We start from the raw sequence: 18,601 nt of genomic DNA on the forward strand, positions 1-18,601 counted from the left end.
GCGCCGTTTTGCCGGCATCTACCGGCAATGTAACAACGTACAGATGCATATATATATTATATATATACATATATAAATAGGTTAAGTCTGTAGGGGAGAAAGAGAAAAACCATGATTTATGCTTGAACGGCGGCCGCGTGTAAAAACCACAATAACCGCCACAGCAGCGGCCATCTCGGACCTTAATAAATTAACCCTTCTTCTCTTTGCACTATCCCGCTGCCCTGACTTAGTGTTGCGCCGCCCCTCCCCGAAAAGCGAAGGTCGAATTTCTGACAACACCCCATACAGGTTAATTTCAGCGATTTCCACTCCGGCTCTCTCGTTCGGTCAACAGGTGACAACCCTGTAGTGTAGCCTTCCAGACAATATCCTCAACGTCATAAAAAAAAAAAAAAAAAAAAAACATCTTTTTAATATTTTCTTTACCAAAACAAAGCCAAATCGAATAATACCCCGTGTGCATTTCCAAATGTAATTTATGTGTAGAAAAAGAGAGTATGTGTCTCTTTGTGTTTTCCTTACACAGGTGTAAGTCGTTTTTTTGGTGATGTCACCTCGCCGGCAGTACCGGAAACATGTACACCGAGTGACATGTTTGCTTTAGCTGTCTAGATGCGTTAACAAATTATTGTGGGCTGATTAACTTATTGCGTGTAATTCGCACAGGCCCTAGCATATTCGCCAAACGACTACATATGATTACTACATAGCATTGCAGTACATCACCGGCTGTACGCCACCTTAGCCCGGCACGTGTCTGCCGTATAGTAATTGAATTTTCCTCCGGTAAAGGTCGGTTAGGCCTTGCATGGTAATACCGTGCCTAATATTAAATACCAAGAAATGGCAACGCCTTGCTAGAGTTTCCACACCGACATTACTCGCAACAGACCGTTTTCCCGAGTTATTCGACGGTAGCCAAACAATAATATTTGGTCAGAATTCATTATTAATCGTCGACGGCAAACATATTTCGCTGTTTGACTGGTAAATAATTCACATGCGCGTTTCGCGGTCTAGCCAGTGTAATAATTTCGACCCGGATAAGAGATGTGAAATCAAAATTAAAATACTAATCATTTCAGTCGTTCTACAACGGCATAGTCGCACACAGAACATGTGTATAAGATACAAGTGGTCTGGAAAACGCCGTGCACGAGTTACCTTGGTTAGGTTAGGTTAGCTACTTCAATGCGTACACAAGACTAGACCAAAAAGAGACGATTGGGATTTCTTACACTATCAGTCAAATAAAATAAAAGTTAATTGCCGTTACTATATTTATTGGTAATAAATACTAACCTCTTATATATATATATATATTGTTAATATTGTTATGTCCTTTATCGTCTAGACTTGAATGATTTTATTGTAAACAATATCTACTGAAAAATGGCTATCAACATTGGCAATACAGTTTTGTCCATTGGATCGTTGTCGTTTTTATGATCCTATAAAATATATTTTTGGCCAACTCAATTACAAAATGTATTATCCCAATACTAGTAAACCTTCAAATAATATTTGTCTATCCTTTTTAAACATCTCCGCTCCTTGCTGTTCAGCATTTATATATTATGTACATTGTACATACAACAAAATAACTCGGATAATTTTTTTCCAGTTTTACAATTTTTTAGGATAATTTCATCTGTTTTTTATCTAAATGAATTTCATTAATTTTATACACCAGCTAGATGAAACATTATCGAGCAATCAGATAAATTATGATCTCTGTCTGGTCAGGTAAGACGGCTTGGATGATCTTTGACTTGGGTAATTTACAAAAACATATACAATATTTTTTTCTTCAATATAAATTCCATTCAGACTAGATCAACAAAGAACGGCATAAGGCAATATTTCACAGCCCAAAATAGTGGTTGTTCGGCATTGTTAAACAAGGCAAAAGGGGCGGTGGACTAGTCTCCCAACAGCAGGGACTCGAGAATTTATTATGAATAATGTATACTAGTTAAACAACACTGGCACTCGGAAAGGGATCACCGTTTCTGTTGATAACAATGATAATAATAATTATACAGCCATTGAACATAATATTGTAGTAAACCGTTATTATCTTTACCCCTTTTCATTTGGATATGCACACATACGCACATAACATTTCGACTATTGTTCACTTTTGCACACATTTGATACTTTTCTTATCACAAAAATTGCTACTCTATTGTGTTTTTGTAAATTATATAACTTATCGAGGCAAACTCCGGGTGTTGATATACTTGCATTGCCGTTTTAATAATAACAGCAATAATTATTATTCGCTGATACCTACCACTTTTTTGCCCTCCCCAGCATTAGCTGTTGATCCCTGTATAATATAATATGTGCCTCATTAACATAAGCCTGAGTAATGGTTAACTCGAATTCCCGGGACCGCCGATAAAGCTAATCTTTCTCGCCGTGTACACACACACGGACACATAAGATACCAAACTTGTTAGTGTACTCATGAATATTAAGCGAGTTATCTTTTACTGAACAGAATTATTGTTTTTTTTTCCGTAAATAATATTAATTTAGTAAAGCACTATTAATTATTACAACACTGGTAGTGAGAACTAAGAGAATTAACATTGTTAAAATATGAAAAATGACTTATCAAAGAACTTTTTATAATATGGTGACTTTTGAAATTTTTATAGTTTATATAATTTTTAATTTTAATTTTTATTTCATTTATTTTTTTGTGATTATTTTAATATTTAAAACGAGATTGACTTTAGATAAAGAAAATAATAATGTTTGTAATAACAGTCTGTTTTTCTCTATTATTACATTAAATGATAGCAATTCAAATACTAATTTTTTACAAACTGGTTACTATCTGAAAACTTGTTTTAAATTAACGGTTATTTAGTGTTCAGTCTTGATGTCGAAAACCTACATTTTTCAGAAGAAATATCTAATTAATGTTCATTTAAAAAGTTTAGTTTTTGTTAGTTAATTTATTATTATAATTGAAAACGGTAAAAATACATTATTTCAAGTATCATCACAATGCAGACTTTGTGCACTAAATTCATTTATTAAGTTCTGACATAAATCTTCTTGACAAATACAATATTAACTTATTCTGACTTAATTCTTATTATAAAAGCGAACTACAACTCTAAAACTTTTTCAAACTGTACTCATCTATTATACAAAATATCACAACGTAACGCTATGTTACTGGTAAGGTTAGATAAGGTAAGGTTAAATTTAAACCCATAAAATATACCTACGGTTTTATGTTAGACTTTAACAGCTGTCTGTATCGAAAAATAGAAAACAAAAATATAAACTAAAATTAGTTAAAAATTGTCCTAATTTTTGGGAAAATCTGTCTTGACTTCTTTTGACTAGACAAGCTCCGGTTAATTGTATCCGAAGTCATTAATACAATAATAATTTATTACAATACAATATTTAATCATACAATTAACGTAAAAACTACCTTTTAAAACATATATTATCATTTTCGTTCAGATAACTTTTAATCATTTAATCGATTTTTGTAAAAAATGTTATCACAAGTTTTTTACAAATAAGAAATCTTTACATTTACAAATGTAAATCTACATTGAGCTAAACATTTTTTTTTTTTTTTAATGAACAAAGGTTCATTTTGAATTTCAAGCTAGATAGGATGCGAATGCGGTTAAATGCTTATGAGATTACTCGGTGAAACCCTGAGTGCTTGTATAATAATTTCTTTGCCGCACAACTGTAAAAATGTTATCATTGGTGCTTATGATATTTTTTTTTTAAGAACAACGTTCAAACGAACGAGGCGAAACATTAAAAAAGAGGAGATAAGACGCTGGCAGCATAACAACTACGGCGTGAGTCTTGATAACAGTGAGAAAACGCATTAGCGAATGTTTGTTCATTTAACCGTCGACTTCACCGAAGTATAACGTTGACTTATGAATGTAAAAAACAAATCCAACTAGGAAAATGAAAACAATAATAATAATTTGTGTCGTTTGATCTGTTTATCCCAACGGTGTTATTGTAGACTTGGTCAAAGGACTTAGCATTGAACTCCCGTTTACCTACCTTTACCGAACCCAATCTTTTATTGCTTAATAATAATATGCAATGTAAACTACCTCAAGTCGAATACATTTACATGCGTTTTGAAACGAGTCTTCTATGATATGAAGCGCCAAAATATGTTATTACAGTGTGTGCATACCAAAGCGGCTTTGGCGTAGTTAGTTCAAAAACAACTCGGAGAAATCTTTTGAAATGTTAATTACATGCTAAAACTGAAAACCGCCGTATACGAAATTGGAAACCCGGTGACCCGTTAAAATATTCGAAAAATGAGATACTTCTATATTGACTAATACATACGCATAGGTATTCTGCATACATAATAATCCACAAAAAGGCCAATTCGTTACAATTCCGAAATGGCTACAGCTTATTCTTTCTTCCCTTTTCGTTTTCTTATTACAATTTTTTTTTTGCCCTTGCGCATCATGACAGAAGCATTAAAGGGGAAGTCACCTCCTCCCTGAGAATAATTTCAGTGAGACATATTTATGTATACACCCTACAGCTAAAGTGTATACTTTTCAAGAATTTTGAAACTCAAGTTATTATTCTTTCGGTATTTTATTTTGTAAAACCGATTTTGAAACCCATTTATTAATGTTGCACATCCGTCATTTTTTTTTCCAAAACCAAAATCCCATTCATTTATTAGTAATTAATTATCTGTGCAAAAAACTGGTAACTCGTTTTGTTTGGCCGTTTAACCGGCTTTGTTTATTAGTTATTATTACTTTTTTTTTTTAATTACAAACTATGTACACTCAGATGTGTCTGGACATTTGACTCGACAGATATGAAAGCATAAAGCCTCTGATTTGAGTCTATCGGGTCAGGTCAACTTTTACAACTGTTCAGGCCGGAGTGGGTTCATAAAAATGGTTGTACATTATGGTACAGCGTTGCCCACGTGCAATACCGTTAACTGCCAATAGGTTATATATTATTTAATTATATTATACCGTGCACCAGTGGATTCTATAATAAGACTCCCGTACGACTTGTTGGTCTGAATTGGATTTTTCCCAATTGCCCCGGTATGTATGGGTAGTGTGTTTTATTGCTGAGAGCGGCAGTGGAATAAAAATGTCGGTACATCAATTCCGGAGCAGAGGCGCTGGGGTGCGAGTGGGCACAGATAGAAATGTCGAAAAAATAATAATAAACTATACGGAATTGTTTTCCACAGTGCTACAGTGTAATGATACAATACAAATAAAACGGGGAACGCGTGCCGGGGCATTGGCAAATTTATCTATCTGCCTACGGTATTTTTCGACTTTCCCGGTACAGAAGAATCGCATCTCTTAAATATTTTAAATTGACCATTATGAATTCGGGCCACGGCACGCCGGCACAAAAAGCGGCAACCGTATTTTTCACAATGACACCCTTATAAATAAATATATATACCTATATAAATATAATATGCCCGAATCCGTATAGCACAGGACGAAACGTTTTGTCACACACGTTTAGACTTATTCCGGGAGACGGTCGAACCTTTGGAAACGTGACCCACAGCAGTGTGTACAACGGCTATTGCGTCGGTGCAATGTACACTTTAGTTTTTTTTTTTTTAATAAAACTTTTAAAAAAACCTACTTATGAAAAGAATTTAAGAACCCTTAAGTGATGGGGCAAGTGCCATTACGTACCTCCTCACCACTTAAAACGTGTAATAAAAAAGTTAATGCGATTTTCTCGGTTTTTAATTCAATATAAAGCAAAGAAAGTTTATCGTTTCGCAGAAAATTAGCAATAATGTACACAGAGATTTGAGCAGCCCACCAATGTCATAAGTCCATGAAAATATTTCCTATTTTGTCATCGCGGTGAGCATAAAAAATCTACAGATAATTAAGTCGTAACCGTACAATAATCGTCAAAATGCCCACTTTTATAAGAAAAAAAATATTTTTTAAGTATTTTAGGGTCGTTGTAAATTTGTATAAAGCAGCGAGAAAATTATATGTAAAAAAAATATTTAACCTTTCTCTCAATTTTTTGAAAGAAATGAGAAATGTGTGAGGCCAAAACTACGCATTAAGGTGTTAAATAGTTTTTGAAATTTTTTTTATTGAAATATCAGCTTTTTATTTCTACAATAACTAGGATCTGTAAAAATTCGAATTTAGGAAAAAAATTATTTTATGTAGTTTAGTTGTGATAAAAACATTTGTTTTCCATGCTAATTACTTGAAGATAGCTGCTACATCACAAAGTAATTTTTGGCATCAAATTTAAATGTTTAAAACATAAATGATTAATTTTTATAAGAGACATTTTGAAATTAACATATAGCTATAATTAATTAAGTTATTTTTTCAAATAGGTTTAGACTCAACTAAGTGAGGTACTTATCTATTAATTTTAATAATGGAACTTTTAACTTTTATTTTTTTCTGTTAAGCCTTGTTAATAGGTGGCTTCTTAGTCAAGTCATTCGTGTCTATACCATATTAACTTATTAGGCATTATATGACGTATAGATTTTTTATCTTAAAAAAAAAATTGGATAACTATTATAATATATAATTAACTTTTCCCAGCTTTCAACTCGTCGTCGACATTATCTGCTATCAGGGTTTACACGACTTTGTTTTCTGGAAATTGTACCTGACGAAAACTTCTTAGGCATTCCGTACAAACTTCTCCGCCGAAAAGCCAGCGGAATATATTACATTGACCGTAGAAAAAGTGTACCTAAAGCGTGCACGTACACAGTATACGGTCTAATGGCTTGCCATAAATCTTTTGGCCGGGGGTGTGTGCCAAACTCAATATTACACACCAAGTACCTTGGTCGTGGAAAACGTAAACTCCGAAACGTTGTTAAATACTAAGTCCCCGGGGTGCCGTTATTGATGCATTTGTATACATATATGTAATGTATAATATTCGATAAGTGACTATTCTAAGAAACTACCCATTTGAGTATGGGTTCGATGGGAATTTATCAATAAACTTCCGGCACAGTGTCGTCGGCAAGTAAGCATACTTAAGTAAGCGGATACACTGTTGCGAAGGGGAAGGTAGGGGAATGTCTTGGAATACCACGACTGATAGATAATTTGGGTTTTCTATAAGTTAAGGCTACAGATGGATGGATATCATTTTTATCTACCAATGCCTCTGTTTTTTTTATATAGTTCAGCAAAATAAATGAAAACTGCATGATTTCGATTTGTGGCGTTTCAATTTGATAATTCTAAATCGGATGAACCGACTGTTCGGTTTATGGCATTAAATACATTTAACGAGATAAACAAAACAAAACGTGGTGGTTTATTTTTTAAGAAAAAACCTTTTGCCAAATCGCCATAACCCAAATTTCTAGCGCCTGGTTAAGATTTTATTAGCTTTGGGTAACAAAAGTTAGAGATTTAAAACTAACCTTTTGGGAGCAGTTACAATTATTTTAAAAGCGAATTTTTTCCAAAACTATGTTCTTTGAGTTGTGGTACTCTACACCATGTGTGCGCATTTCGAATGCAACGTTTGTTTTTTTTATTTTTGGCCAGATTTAGATGAAAATATAAATAACCTTTTTTTATTTTGAACTTGATATTTTTTACTTAGACTGAGGGTAAAAAAATAAACGATCGACAATATTAAGCATCTCTGGAGTTAGCTGATAAAATTAATTGGTGAAACTATCATTTCAAATTAACATACCTGCGAGAATTTACTTGTAAGCAAGAAAATATATTATTCTTAAATTTTAACGAGGTTCGTTTTCTTACAAATGTCTTTTAAATAAATATAATACTTACTTCAAATAATCATGTGCTATATTAAATTTATTATCTAATTATTTTCGTGCGATTTTTTGTTTAATTTTAAGTAAAAAAATAATTAAAATGAAATTATACTCGCACTAAATGACATTTACAATTAGTTTTACAGGCCTTTGTATTTGAAAGATTAAGAAAACAAAACGATTTGAATAAAAACTCAATCAAATTAAACAATTTTTTATTTTACTCGTTTGCAACTAACTTGCAAAGTGTATCAAAATAAAAAGTATCTGATAGGAATGTTGTGAAAAAAAAACAGAAAATAAAATCACATTGTTGGTTTTTAAACATAATTTCTGAATAAAATTAATATTACTTTTATAGTTTTTAATAATATTATGAAACAAATACTTGGACATTTTCATCTTTTAGTTTTTAAAGTGTTCAGAGTAAGTATGGGATTGTACTTACATTTTTGAGGATTCGGATTTTTTGATTCCGCTACATCCACCACAAGTGATACACATAAACGTTAGCTGGCCATCTGGACTTTGTGTTTGTGAGGACTCGGACAAGATCAATTTATAGCTTATTCTCCCCCCCCCCCCGCGTGCTCCGTTAAAGCACAGCTAACATTGACATGCCTACATTCAATTAGTCACGGCGTTTCCCTTAGGGTAAATATATCCCTTTGTGGACTTTTCGACGTTTGATTTGTTTCTGGGCTGCAATCACGGACAAACAAAAAATTCAGTGGAAATAAAATGTTTTTTATTTATTTCTGAACAAGAGCGATTTGTTTTGTTTGCATTTGCGAACATTGTGTGTGTGTGTGTGTTTCGTGTTGTTGATACCGTGCATGAACCGTCGTAGAAAGGATTAAAAAACGCTATACACTGTTGTGCTGCACACTATTTGTTTTGCAGCAAAAGCTTATACAGTTGTATTATCGCCACATTGTATTTTAACCACGTTCGTCGTTTCAGGCTTTCCCGGGAATGATGCAATACAAACGTGCCGGCAACGACAAAAACGGAATGCCGGTGTTCCACCAACAGAGCTCCGGCACTTATCAACAACTGCTCCAGCCTTTTGTGCCCACGGTGTCTTGTGAGTATAAACAGCTATTATACTTGACGGCTGTTGATATTAATTATTAACTAGAGAAAACGGCGAGAGAGAGAGAGAGAGACAAAGAGATAGAGAGAAAATGATATATTTTCTGCAGTACTGCAATTTTTGTTATGAAATAATTACAGCTATTAAATTGGGAAACCCCCCAAAGTAAAAAGCTAAGATTTGTATTAAAAAAAAACACTAATATTGTTATAGTAATGTGACTTGGCTACCGATAATTGGTAACGACCCTGGATATACAGTATTTAATGCCCAGGTACATATTTAAACGTAGTCCGGATCCGCTGACTCGGTGTGAATAGTGAGATTAGAGTAGTGCGCTGCAACGTTGGAGACGGTGGCCTAGAGGAAAAAAGTTTGAACAAAAGAAATTAAACAAAATGAAAGCACACACACACGCGAACGTGACCGAGTGCGATAAGCAGTGCATCGAAGAGCCGAGAGAGAGAGATCTGTGTGTAGTGTACGAAATGGCCGTCGTGTACCGAGCGATGAAGATAAATGGAAACTATTAATTTTGACGGCAAGCAAATTTATAGTTGCTAAAACTAAAAACGGAAAGAAAAAAAAAGCGTCAAAATAATTTTCAGTAAGTTACAAGTGCAACCGCCAAGCCGAAGAGGGTTCGGCGAGATTCATTACTTATATATTTATATATACTTCAAAAGTGTTAACGTCATGCGCTATAAATCGAAAACAAACTTGTTGTAAAAGAAAACTGATATGGTTATGGACGTTTCCAAAATAGCAAATACAATAAAAGTTTCTCAACGGGAAAATGTTAAAGAAAATATAAACCGCTTTCGGTTTTACCACTTAAAAAAATCTCAGAACTCGTCATCATGCCAACAAGAGAAATTTTTGTTATTTTTTTAAGTTTGAATTCTTTTCTTTTCCATTTCGGATGGGGTTCCTTACGTTTTTTGTTTAACGGACTTTTAGTTGATTAAAAATATAATTACATTTATAAAACTTTGCAATAAGCCGTACGTTTTATAAACTAAAAAGAAATGTTAATTTCTTCCCCCCCCCCTTTTCCCCTCTAACCCATATGTCTTAACTACTAAGTCGTTACTACACAATAACAATTCCGTTTCTTTACTTAAATTAGTGCGGCTTTTTTTTTTCGAGATTTCCTTAATAATTTTCATTTGAAAGTATTATAATATCTCAAACGAACAAAGTTTTTCAATGCCTAATTGACTTAACAATGAACTCTGTGCTCGACGGAAAATTCAATATTCTTTTGTGAAATACACTTTTCAAATAAAATTAAACGAAAATTGGCGGTACAATTAATTTCAAAGCGGTCACTGATGCCGAAACGGCAATCATTTTTGTAAATAATTGAACCGCTATTATAAAAAAAAAATTGAAAATACTTCAACACAAACCTACGTTTCTTTTATCACTGTGGTCGTTCGTTTTTAATTCTAAGGTTTTTTATTTTAATCGTTTATGCTTATATCAAAGATTCCCGGATGCCGATTTGTTCAGGTTAAACAAAAAACCAATATAGAGCATATAATAATAATAATTCATTTATTTCCACAATCACGAGGATTGCACTTTAATTACAGTTGTGTTTTTGGTGTTCAAATCAGATTCTCAGTCTGCGGGTTTTCGGGTTTGCTCGCGACAAACTTCAGCGAAACCAGACTTGTGCTTACCAAAACAAAGTTAGCTGTTGATAACGGGAAACGTATTAAACGTGACAGTGGTAGATGTTTTGTACCCGCTTGTTGTGCCGTTCGGCTTTCATTAACGTCACTCCCGTCGCGAATCTAGTCTGCAGCAGGCCACAACGGTCACTCCAGGGCGGTTTTAATGCGGGCAAAGGCGACGGGGGTAATAAAGGATAAATGTACCAGTATACCCTGTGGAATAGGACCCGGTGCCCCATCTACGTACAGTGCGCATTTCGTTGATTGCGTTCACCGGCACTGCTAAGTTTCCGTTTAATTGTGTTTGTTTTAACCCCCTAAACGCTTTAATGCCCGGTTTCCCGGCACGTTTTCCCCAACCTTACCAAATGTGTGTGTGCACCTAAGACAACGCCACCGTGAGTGAACGTATACCGATATTGTATTGGCGACCGCAATAACAGCGGGTCAGTATCTCGTTTCCTCGAGCCAGCGTACTAAGAAATCCGTCCTGAACCCTGCGTGCACCGAATTATTAATTTCAAATTAATACCGTAACAGTGAGTGCGTTCAGCTACTCCTAAGCGCCAACGTCTCGCTCGCCGAGGGATTGGCTTTCCCGGTGGGATTGTCTTAGCTCTGCCCTACGCTGGAAATGAACCATTTCCTCTTCTTCACTGGCATTTACAACTCTATTAGAGTCTTGGCCGCCATCACTACATCCCAGAGCTTTAAGATGCTCTTCTACTATTCGTCGAACGATTTGATTTTACAAAATCAACAGGGGTACCTTCTTAGTTCCACAACGGAGCCGCTACCTATTGGCGAAAAAAGCGGTCGATTCGATGGGAAAAATGATTGGAATATTTAAATGGTATTATGCGGGGGGGGGGGATAAAAAACCGAAAACGTATGCATCGCCATAACGATATCGCGTTTGGTCCAAAGCTAACCGGCAAGCGCTTTTCGAGTACATCCACGCTGTATAATTTTATGGTCGTATGGCGAAGCCTACTCGATAGGGACGGTAAACTTTCAGTGGAATTTCAAATGAAACGATGCCAAGGCGAATAGGGAGAAAACCCACGTCGAACGGAGACGACGTAAAATAATGGTGTTTTTTTATTATTTTTTTTTTTTTTGTCCAGAAAACGGGGGAAGAAATTTTGATATATTGTACTCGGCGAGAGGAAGATAAATGCTGCTGCGGTAGGGATTTAATTTGTGTGTGTGTGTGTGTACAGTAATCGCAAAGGCAACATCTGCGCGAAAGCACTCTCTTATTTTGACGCCAAATTTTTTCTCCTCCAAGTTTTTTAATTATATCCCCCAACAGTCTGCGAGAACAACGCTGGAGTGGCGCCTCGTGTGTTTTGTATAATAACGAATATTATTACACTTAAACGTATGCAGGCCGTTATTAAGTTTAATAAAGTCACTGCGGTTACCATACGTGCTCGTAATCGCAGCCAGGTGTGCGAGTAAAGGGTTCTTATATTTTATTCAATGTTGGCAACGCACATAAGATAATATAAAGAAATTGCCTTTGAGAGCCAAGTCAACGGTGGGCTGGTGAGCGAAGACCGACGTGATTAGGACACATTTGTTAGGACAACAAAGGATTGCGGAGGGTTTATTATGTGGAAGAGGAGCAATAGGGGACAGGGATAAATTGTTTCTCCTTTAATTTAATCATTAGTGCAATGGAAAACCTTCGAGTCAAGGAAACACTACTGTTTATTCGACTTATGTGGCCGTTAGAATTCCTGCGGGATCCCACTTTGAAATTGAATGAGACGTTCCAGGTTTGGCGGCCAAAGTTTAGTAAAGATCCTGTGGCTGGATGAATGTATTTTAAGCTCCATTGAGACACAACTCTATACCTATGTATTTCCATGGTTAAAATAACAATAATTGTGATCAAATTGCCCACTACGCTGAAAACGACCCTAATAAATTGTTGTCTCAAAATATATATAAAAAAAAAGAACTTTTAGTTTTATTAATATTTTTAATTTATTTAACCGTTATATATATATCTATTTCAGTTGCCGCTCCACCAGGCATTCCCAGGTATTAATGAGATGGTCACGTTCCCTCGGCAGCCGTTATACACCATAACATCCGAACTTAACGCAGCTACGGTAAGTGTTGTGGAAACCCCCAATGGAGATTACAAGGGAAAAAGATCATAAAGTCCATTTTTTCCAAACCTAATTGGATGTGATTATCACATAGGAATGTTTAAAAAAAACAGCACTTAGCTCTCGAGGTACATCTCTAAGTACTGCTATTCAAAACCATTCAATTGAAAATAACTCCCTTGTTGTTTTCAATGTAAGAAATTAAACTGTCATTGTTTTCGCCTTTTCTCTTGTACTCTTCAGCTACCAACTAACTGTGAAAATAAAAAATCAATAATAATCATGTACAACTATTTTTTTTTTCGCAGGAATTTATGGCAGTAGCCTAATTTATCGACTATAAGATTCGAGTCGTCGACATAAAATAAATTATTATTATTATCTATATATAATCTATATACATAAATAATTTATATATTTAATTAAATATACCCTTAAGCGCGTGTGTATTGAATAGCTATATTATTATATTTACCTAATAGACATAAAATTTTAAAAATATATATTTTGTAGAATATATATTTACATACATAAATAATGACAAACTAATTAAACGGCCATTTTTATAAAAAAAAAATACTTTATACGGTTAACACTGTATTTTTAAAATCCTTACAACATTTACCTATAACATAGTAAACGTCATCTCTTCATTCAGGATTCGTTTCAGAAATATATTAGCATTATCGTTTGTCATTATTTTAATGTACTTATATTATGCAATTATTATTATAACATATTACAACTATTATAATTACCCATTTACATTAATCTAGTGTATTGCATTGGAGCACCAACTTTTGTTTTTAGTTAGATTTGTTAAAAAGTAACAACAACAGTTTTAGGTCCGCTTATTGTAATATACGTAGTAACATAATATTATAATTAGTTTTAATTATTAAGTACCATTCGTAATCGATGTGATACGGTAAGCTAAAGAAAACGTGAAAATCTAGTAGGCGCCAAAGAAAGCGAAACCTTCAATTTCGCTAAGAGGAATCGGTCTTCTGATATAATATATATGTGTATATTTTAACTAGTTAACCAAAATTTAAAAAACTAAAATAGGTATAATTGTTACGCTCATAGTATTGAACACATAACATTATTATTGTAATACCGGTAGAACTGGGTAACTTCAGATGTAATATTATATTGGTTAATTTCAGTACGTATTATTTTACCCGCGTCCGGCCAAATTACCCATACTTGTCCCAAGTAACCCGGTTTTACGGTAATAAGACAATTATGTGAACTTAGGGATGACGTGTTCGTTTAGAATATTAAAATAAAAAACGTTTATATGTGTACATAACGTCGAGACACCAGTAAAACAAAAATAATAATAAAAACAAAAAAAAAATGTCTAAAATATATTATTATGTACCTATTAAGAAAATATATATACTTAAGTAAATCTATAAAGTACATACAATAGAATAATAATAACGATTTATATTATATAATAGATTGTAATGTTTAATTAATAAGGAAAATTATTATGTGTATAGTTAAAAACGTCCGACCCGTTAAACGCGGCAACTGTCCCAAATCATACATCTAATAATAATATTATTACACAATATAGGCATACAAAATATACTTAACCGAAAATACAAAACAAAATTCAATCAGGTTCATCCGTTTTATATTGAAAAAAATTGGTTTTCTCTGCGGATTTAATTGAAATACATATTATTAGCTATGTTTACACGTGCAAAGACGGTTTTCTTTTGAGACATACACCACGTTATAGAAGAGACAAGTATGGCAAGTATCGTTGGCCCATTCAAACCCCTAAAACTCCAAGTTAGAACTGTCCAGTAAGCTTGCAATTCAATATTTATTTTTCCAAGTGGAAGATTCGCCGGCTATGACTACTAATTTAATATTATATATTTTAAACTTACAGAGTTTTCAGTATACCTGCCCCTTGCCCCCCCCCTCCTCTGAATTTGTACCAATGTCGATAGGCTGAGTTTCCATACTTGTCTCTTCCATACCGTTCATACACACACACATACACACGCATATGCACGCTTGCTGTGATAACAGTCATAGTAATAATAATTGTATTATTATTATTATTATGTGACATATTTGGTGAGACATACTTTGTTTTCGTGCTATTCTTGCAAAATTATATTTTCGACTTTTCCAAAGACAATCAAAATAAATAGATATTATAAACAAAAAAAAAACCGGTACTAGTTGGTACCGGTCAATCAAACACCTCTATATTTTAATACATTCGGTATCCCTTTACACCATTCGCCCATCTAGGCGCCTAGGGGTTAGTTTACCCGCTCATCCCTTTTGGTCCCGCATTTAAACCCTGTTATCCCTGGGGCGCACCTAGAGTTATTTGGAATAATTCAAAATTGCACGTCTCCCCCCCCCCCCAAGACTTCCCAAGGTCGACTTCGGGCCACCGCACCTCGCCGAAATTTATCGGTTCTAATTAAAACGGATTTCCACCATCATAACACAAGCCCCTTAAGCGGTAGTAGCGAATCTGTATAATTTAATAATATTCAAAAGTACAACGGCGTTTTGTAGGTTTACTTAAATTCGAAAATTATTCAATATTTTATTTTACATCCTACCTATTTATTTATTAAATTGTGTCGTTACACTAATAGCCGACATTGCTTAATTTTTTATATTAAATTATGATACGATAGTGGTGTTGTCTTACCGCATAGTACCCCTACTTATTATTATCAACTATCCCATAGCGTGAATCATAGGCCGTTCATTCGGTATATAGTTTAGTTGAACTTGGGCATGTCTGTCTAATAAAATACTTATACCAACGGCTTGTTTACCTTTTGCGTCTACTATTCAAATGTATACATTTCTATACTTATATACCTAATAAATATATTCTAAGTTAGACATTGCTTAGGCCATTGATTTCGGCATCGGTATACATTAAAATGTACTTGTTTAGTAAATAATAATAATATTATCGCTGTCGTGTGCCATTGTAGGTATGTTGTATTAATTATTATAATATTAAAGAACAAAACAAAAAAAAAATTCATCTAAAATACCTTTTAGTATTATAATACCTTTGTGTGTGTGTTTGTGTGTGTATAATAGTGGTTATTTTTATTACTAATTAATAGTTAGAAGTGTATACATAAGCGCTTATTAATTAATATTGTTTGTACGTAACTTTATGCGAATAGAATAAATTTGGTAGGGTCTTGCTATGTTAGAACAGTGTAAAATATAAATTTTACTTAAATTGTGTAGGCATATTAAATGCTAGAGTGATTAAAAAAAAAAATTTTAAAAAGGAAGGGACGGCATTTTTTTTTAATTTTTCGAAATCAGTGTAAATTATATTATGTTGCAAAGGTTTTTTTTTTTAAATAACATCATGGTTAATAAATTAAGATCTGCATAAATTCGTAAGAGGTATAAATTATTTCACAGTTTAGTAAACAAAGCAATCGATTGATCATTTTTTTTATCAATTTAACTAGCATATAAAATAACAACTACTCTTAGGCGTTCATCAGCTATTCTAATATTAAAATCCTAAGTAAACGAATACAAGTTTAGTTAATCAATAAAATACTATAATGTAAATTGATAGCACTAGTTTCAGACAAATATTGCATAGACAATTTCAAAATATTGTTATGATATTTATTTATTTTACCATAATGGTTTTTCATTTTTATCCGTTATTATAATTTTACTTTTTTCCCTAAAAGGATTTTTCAAAAACCCCAAAAAACCACTGCGGCCAAATTACTAATTTCATTTTTTCATTCTCTTTAAAAAAAGGTCCCTTTTGTTAGTACCACATTAATACATACTTTTTGACAAGCGTGGTTGTTTTTTTTTTATATACAAAAAAAACAGGTGACGGCGAACCTTTTATGACTTTTGGGACAACCCGTATAGATAATAATATACTATACTTATATTGTAATCTCTAATCTAAGTGTCTAAGTAATTATTAACATATTTCATTTTATATACCATACAAGTGTATGTAATCGTGAGTTCGATAAACTATTAGCATTATAGCAATGTAAATCGTACAATTTAATCGTAATTTTTTTTTTTTTACCAGAAATTGGAATTTCATAGTTACTTTGTAAAACGACGGTTAACCTATTTTAAACGTATATTTTTAGAGTTTTCGGTTTCTTTTTTTTTTTTTTAAGTTGTTATTGTTTTTAATTTTTTTTTTTTTTGTTCCTTTTAATTAATTTTGTTATTGTTTTGTTGTCATTTGTTTATTTATTATAATTATAATTATTGCCTACCTTTTATGATTTTATTTAAGTTATTACTTATTATTATGATATAATGGCATTATATTACACGAGTCGGGGTGGTGTAAGAGGGTCGCATAATTTACTGAAAAATATTTCTCCGTTTAAAATGCAAAACGAATATTGTATGAATATTGATTTCAATAACGAAAGTTGTTTATAACAAAAAAAGAAAACAGGTCATGTCTTTAAGATGCCGTCTAATAAGTACCAATCGACAAGCACATAATAATAATAATAAGTCACACTCCAAAAACTACTTTTAACCAAAAATCCAATACCTTTTCAACTTATCAAAGTCTTGGCTATAAATAAATTTTAACCTACCGACCTTTCTTGCCCTGCGTCGTATTTACCATGTAATATTTTTCGTTTATTTATTAACCTTATATTTACACATATATTCTACATAATATTATACTAACAACAAAAAAAAAAAGTAAAAATTAAACAATATTATGTTTCCTATACCCGCCTAACGGTGATTAGGTACTAATATATATTTTTTTGTAACAAAATCTTGACTAGAGATAATAGTATTGTGAAGTATTTAAATTTGTACAAGAATAAAAAAACGTGGAAAGCGAAGTATGATTTTTTCACCGTTTTGAGAACAAGACAAGTCGCCACACAATAGACAATCAGAATAACAATACTTAAAAATATTATGATAATAATGTCCTTGATTGCCGTCGATAAATCAGTTCGATTGTTTTCAAATACATATTTTTTTTTTTTTGGTTTTCAATTTTCAACAAATCGTTTTTCCAAAAAAATCCTAGCATTATCATTAAGACTTTAAAAGTTGATTACTATTTTAAATGTATTTAAACATATAAATTGTTATCGTACCTATAATGCACAATTTACTACACATATTTATTAATATATATATATATATTTATATATATATAATTAATATATTATTACACTCGACCTAATCTTCTATTTTCAATCTTATTTATGTATATTTTTATTTAATATATAATTATACTTTATTATTATTATCATTATTATTAAAACCCTTATTATGTTTTTCGTGATATTTTTTTTACTATAATTAGATAAGAAATATTTGTTATTGATGTGCCTATTTACTTTTAGTGATTATTATTGTATTTCTACTCTTTATTATTATTAATTATTATTATTATTATTATTATTATTACTTTACTTTTTTTTTTTAAGGACAATTCTTATAATATAATACACTGACAATTTGTATGAAATCATAACAATATTTATTGGTACACATTTAAGAGTAAATAAAAATCATATAATTCTAATCAAAATGTTTTCGCTTTTTGTCAGCCCTAACCGCCAATCCTATTTTGTTTATTTCAGGTAAAATAAAAGGCTAAAGTGTTGTTTTAAAATTGTAATAAAATATAAATAGGCTATCATTAAAGTTACAAAAGTAAAAAGAGTTATAGTAGTTTTATTATCAGCCTTTACACGAGTATTATAGATTTGATAGGCTGCGCAACGTAACCGTTGCTAAGCGAAGTTTGTAGTATTATTATAATCTTATAAAATAATATTATGTCATGTTATTTACTTAACCGTAATCG

The 18,601-nt window shown here is 32.5% G+C and overlaps 1 protein-coding gene across 3 annotated transcripts in view; it reads left to right on the top strand.

The window, feature by feature from the left end:
- Window positions 1-17,899, top strand: part of LOC126836647 (protein muscleblind) — a 151,909-nt gene extending 134,010 nt beyond the window's left edge. For all 3 annotated transcript variants that reach the window (XM_050570232.1, XM_050570230.1, XM_050570231.1), the window contains exons 8-10: window positions 8,795-8,918; window positions 12,637-12,732; window positions 13,041-17,899. In XM_050570232.1, coding sequence (XP_050426189.1) covers window positions 8,795-8,918; window positions 12,637-12,668 — 156 coding nt within the window. In that variant the 3' untranslated portion in view covers window positions 12,669-12,732; window positions 13,041-17,899. The remainder of the gene's footprint in view (window positions 1-8,794; window positions 8,919-12,636; window positions 12,733-13,040) is intronic.
- Window positions 17,900-18,601: the final 702 nt, after the last annotated feature.

Source organism: Adelges cooleyi, unplaced genomic scaffold (genome assembly GCF_023614345.1).
Source record: "Adelges cooleyi isolate 19-005CV unplaced genomic scaffold, UGA_ACOO_1.1 ACOO_flye_CR_arks_rails_tigmint_CR_PRNA_247, whole genome shotgun sequence".
In the NCBI taxonomy this organism is placed as follows: Eukaryota; Metazoa; Arthropoda; class Insecta; order Hemiptera; family Adelgidae; genus Adelges; species Adelges cooleyi.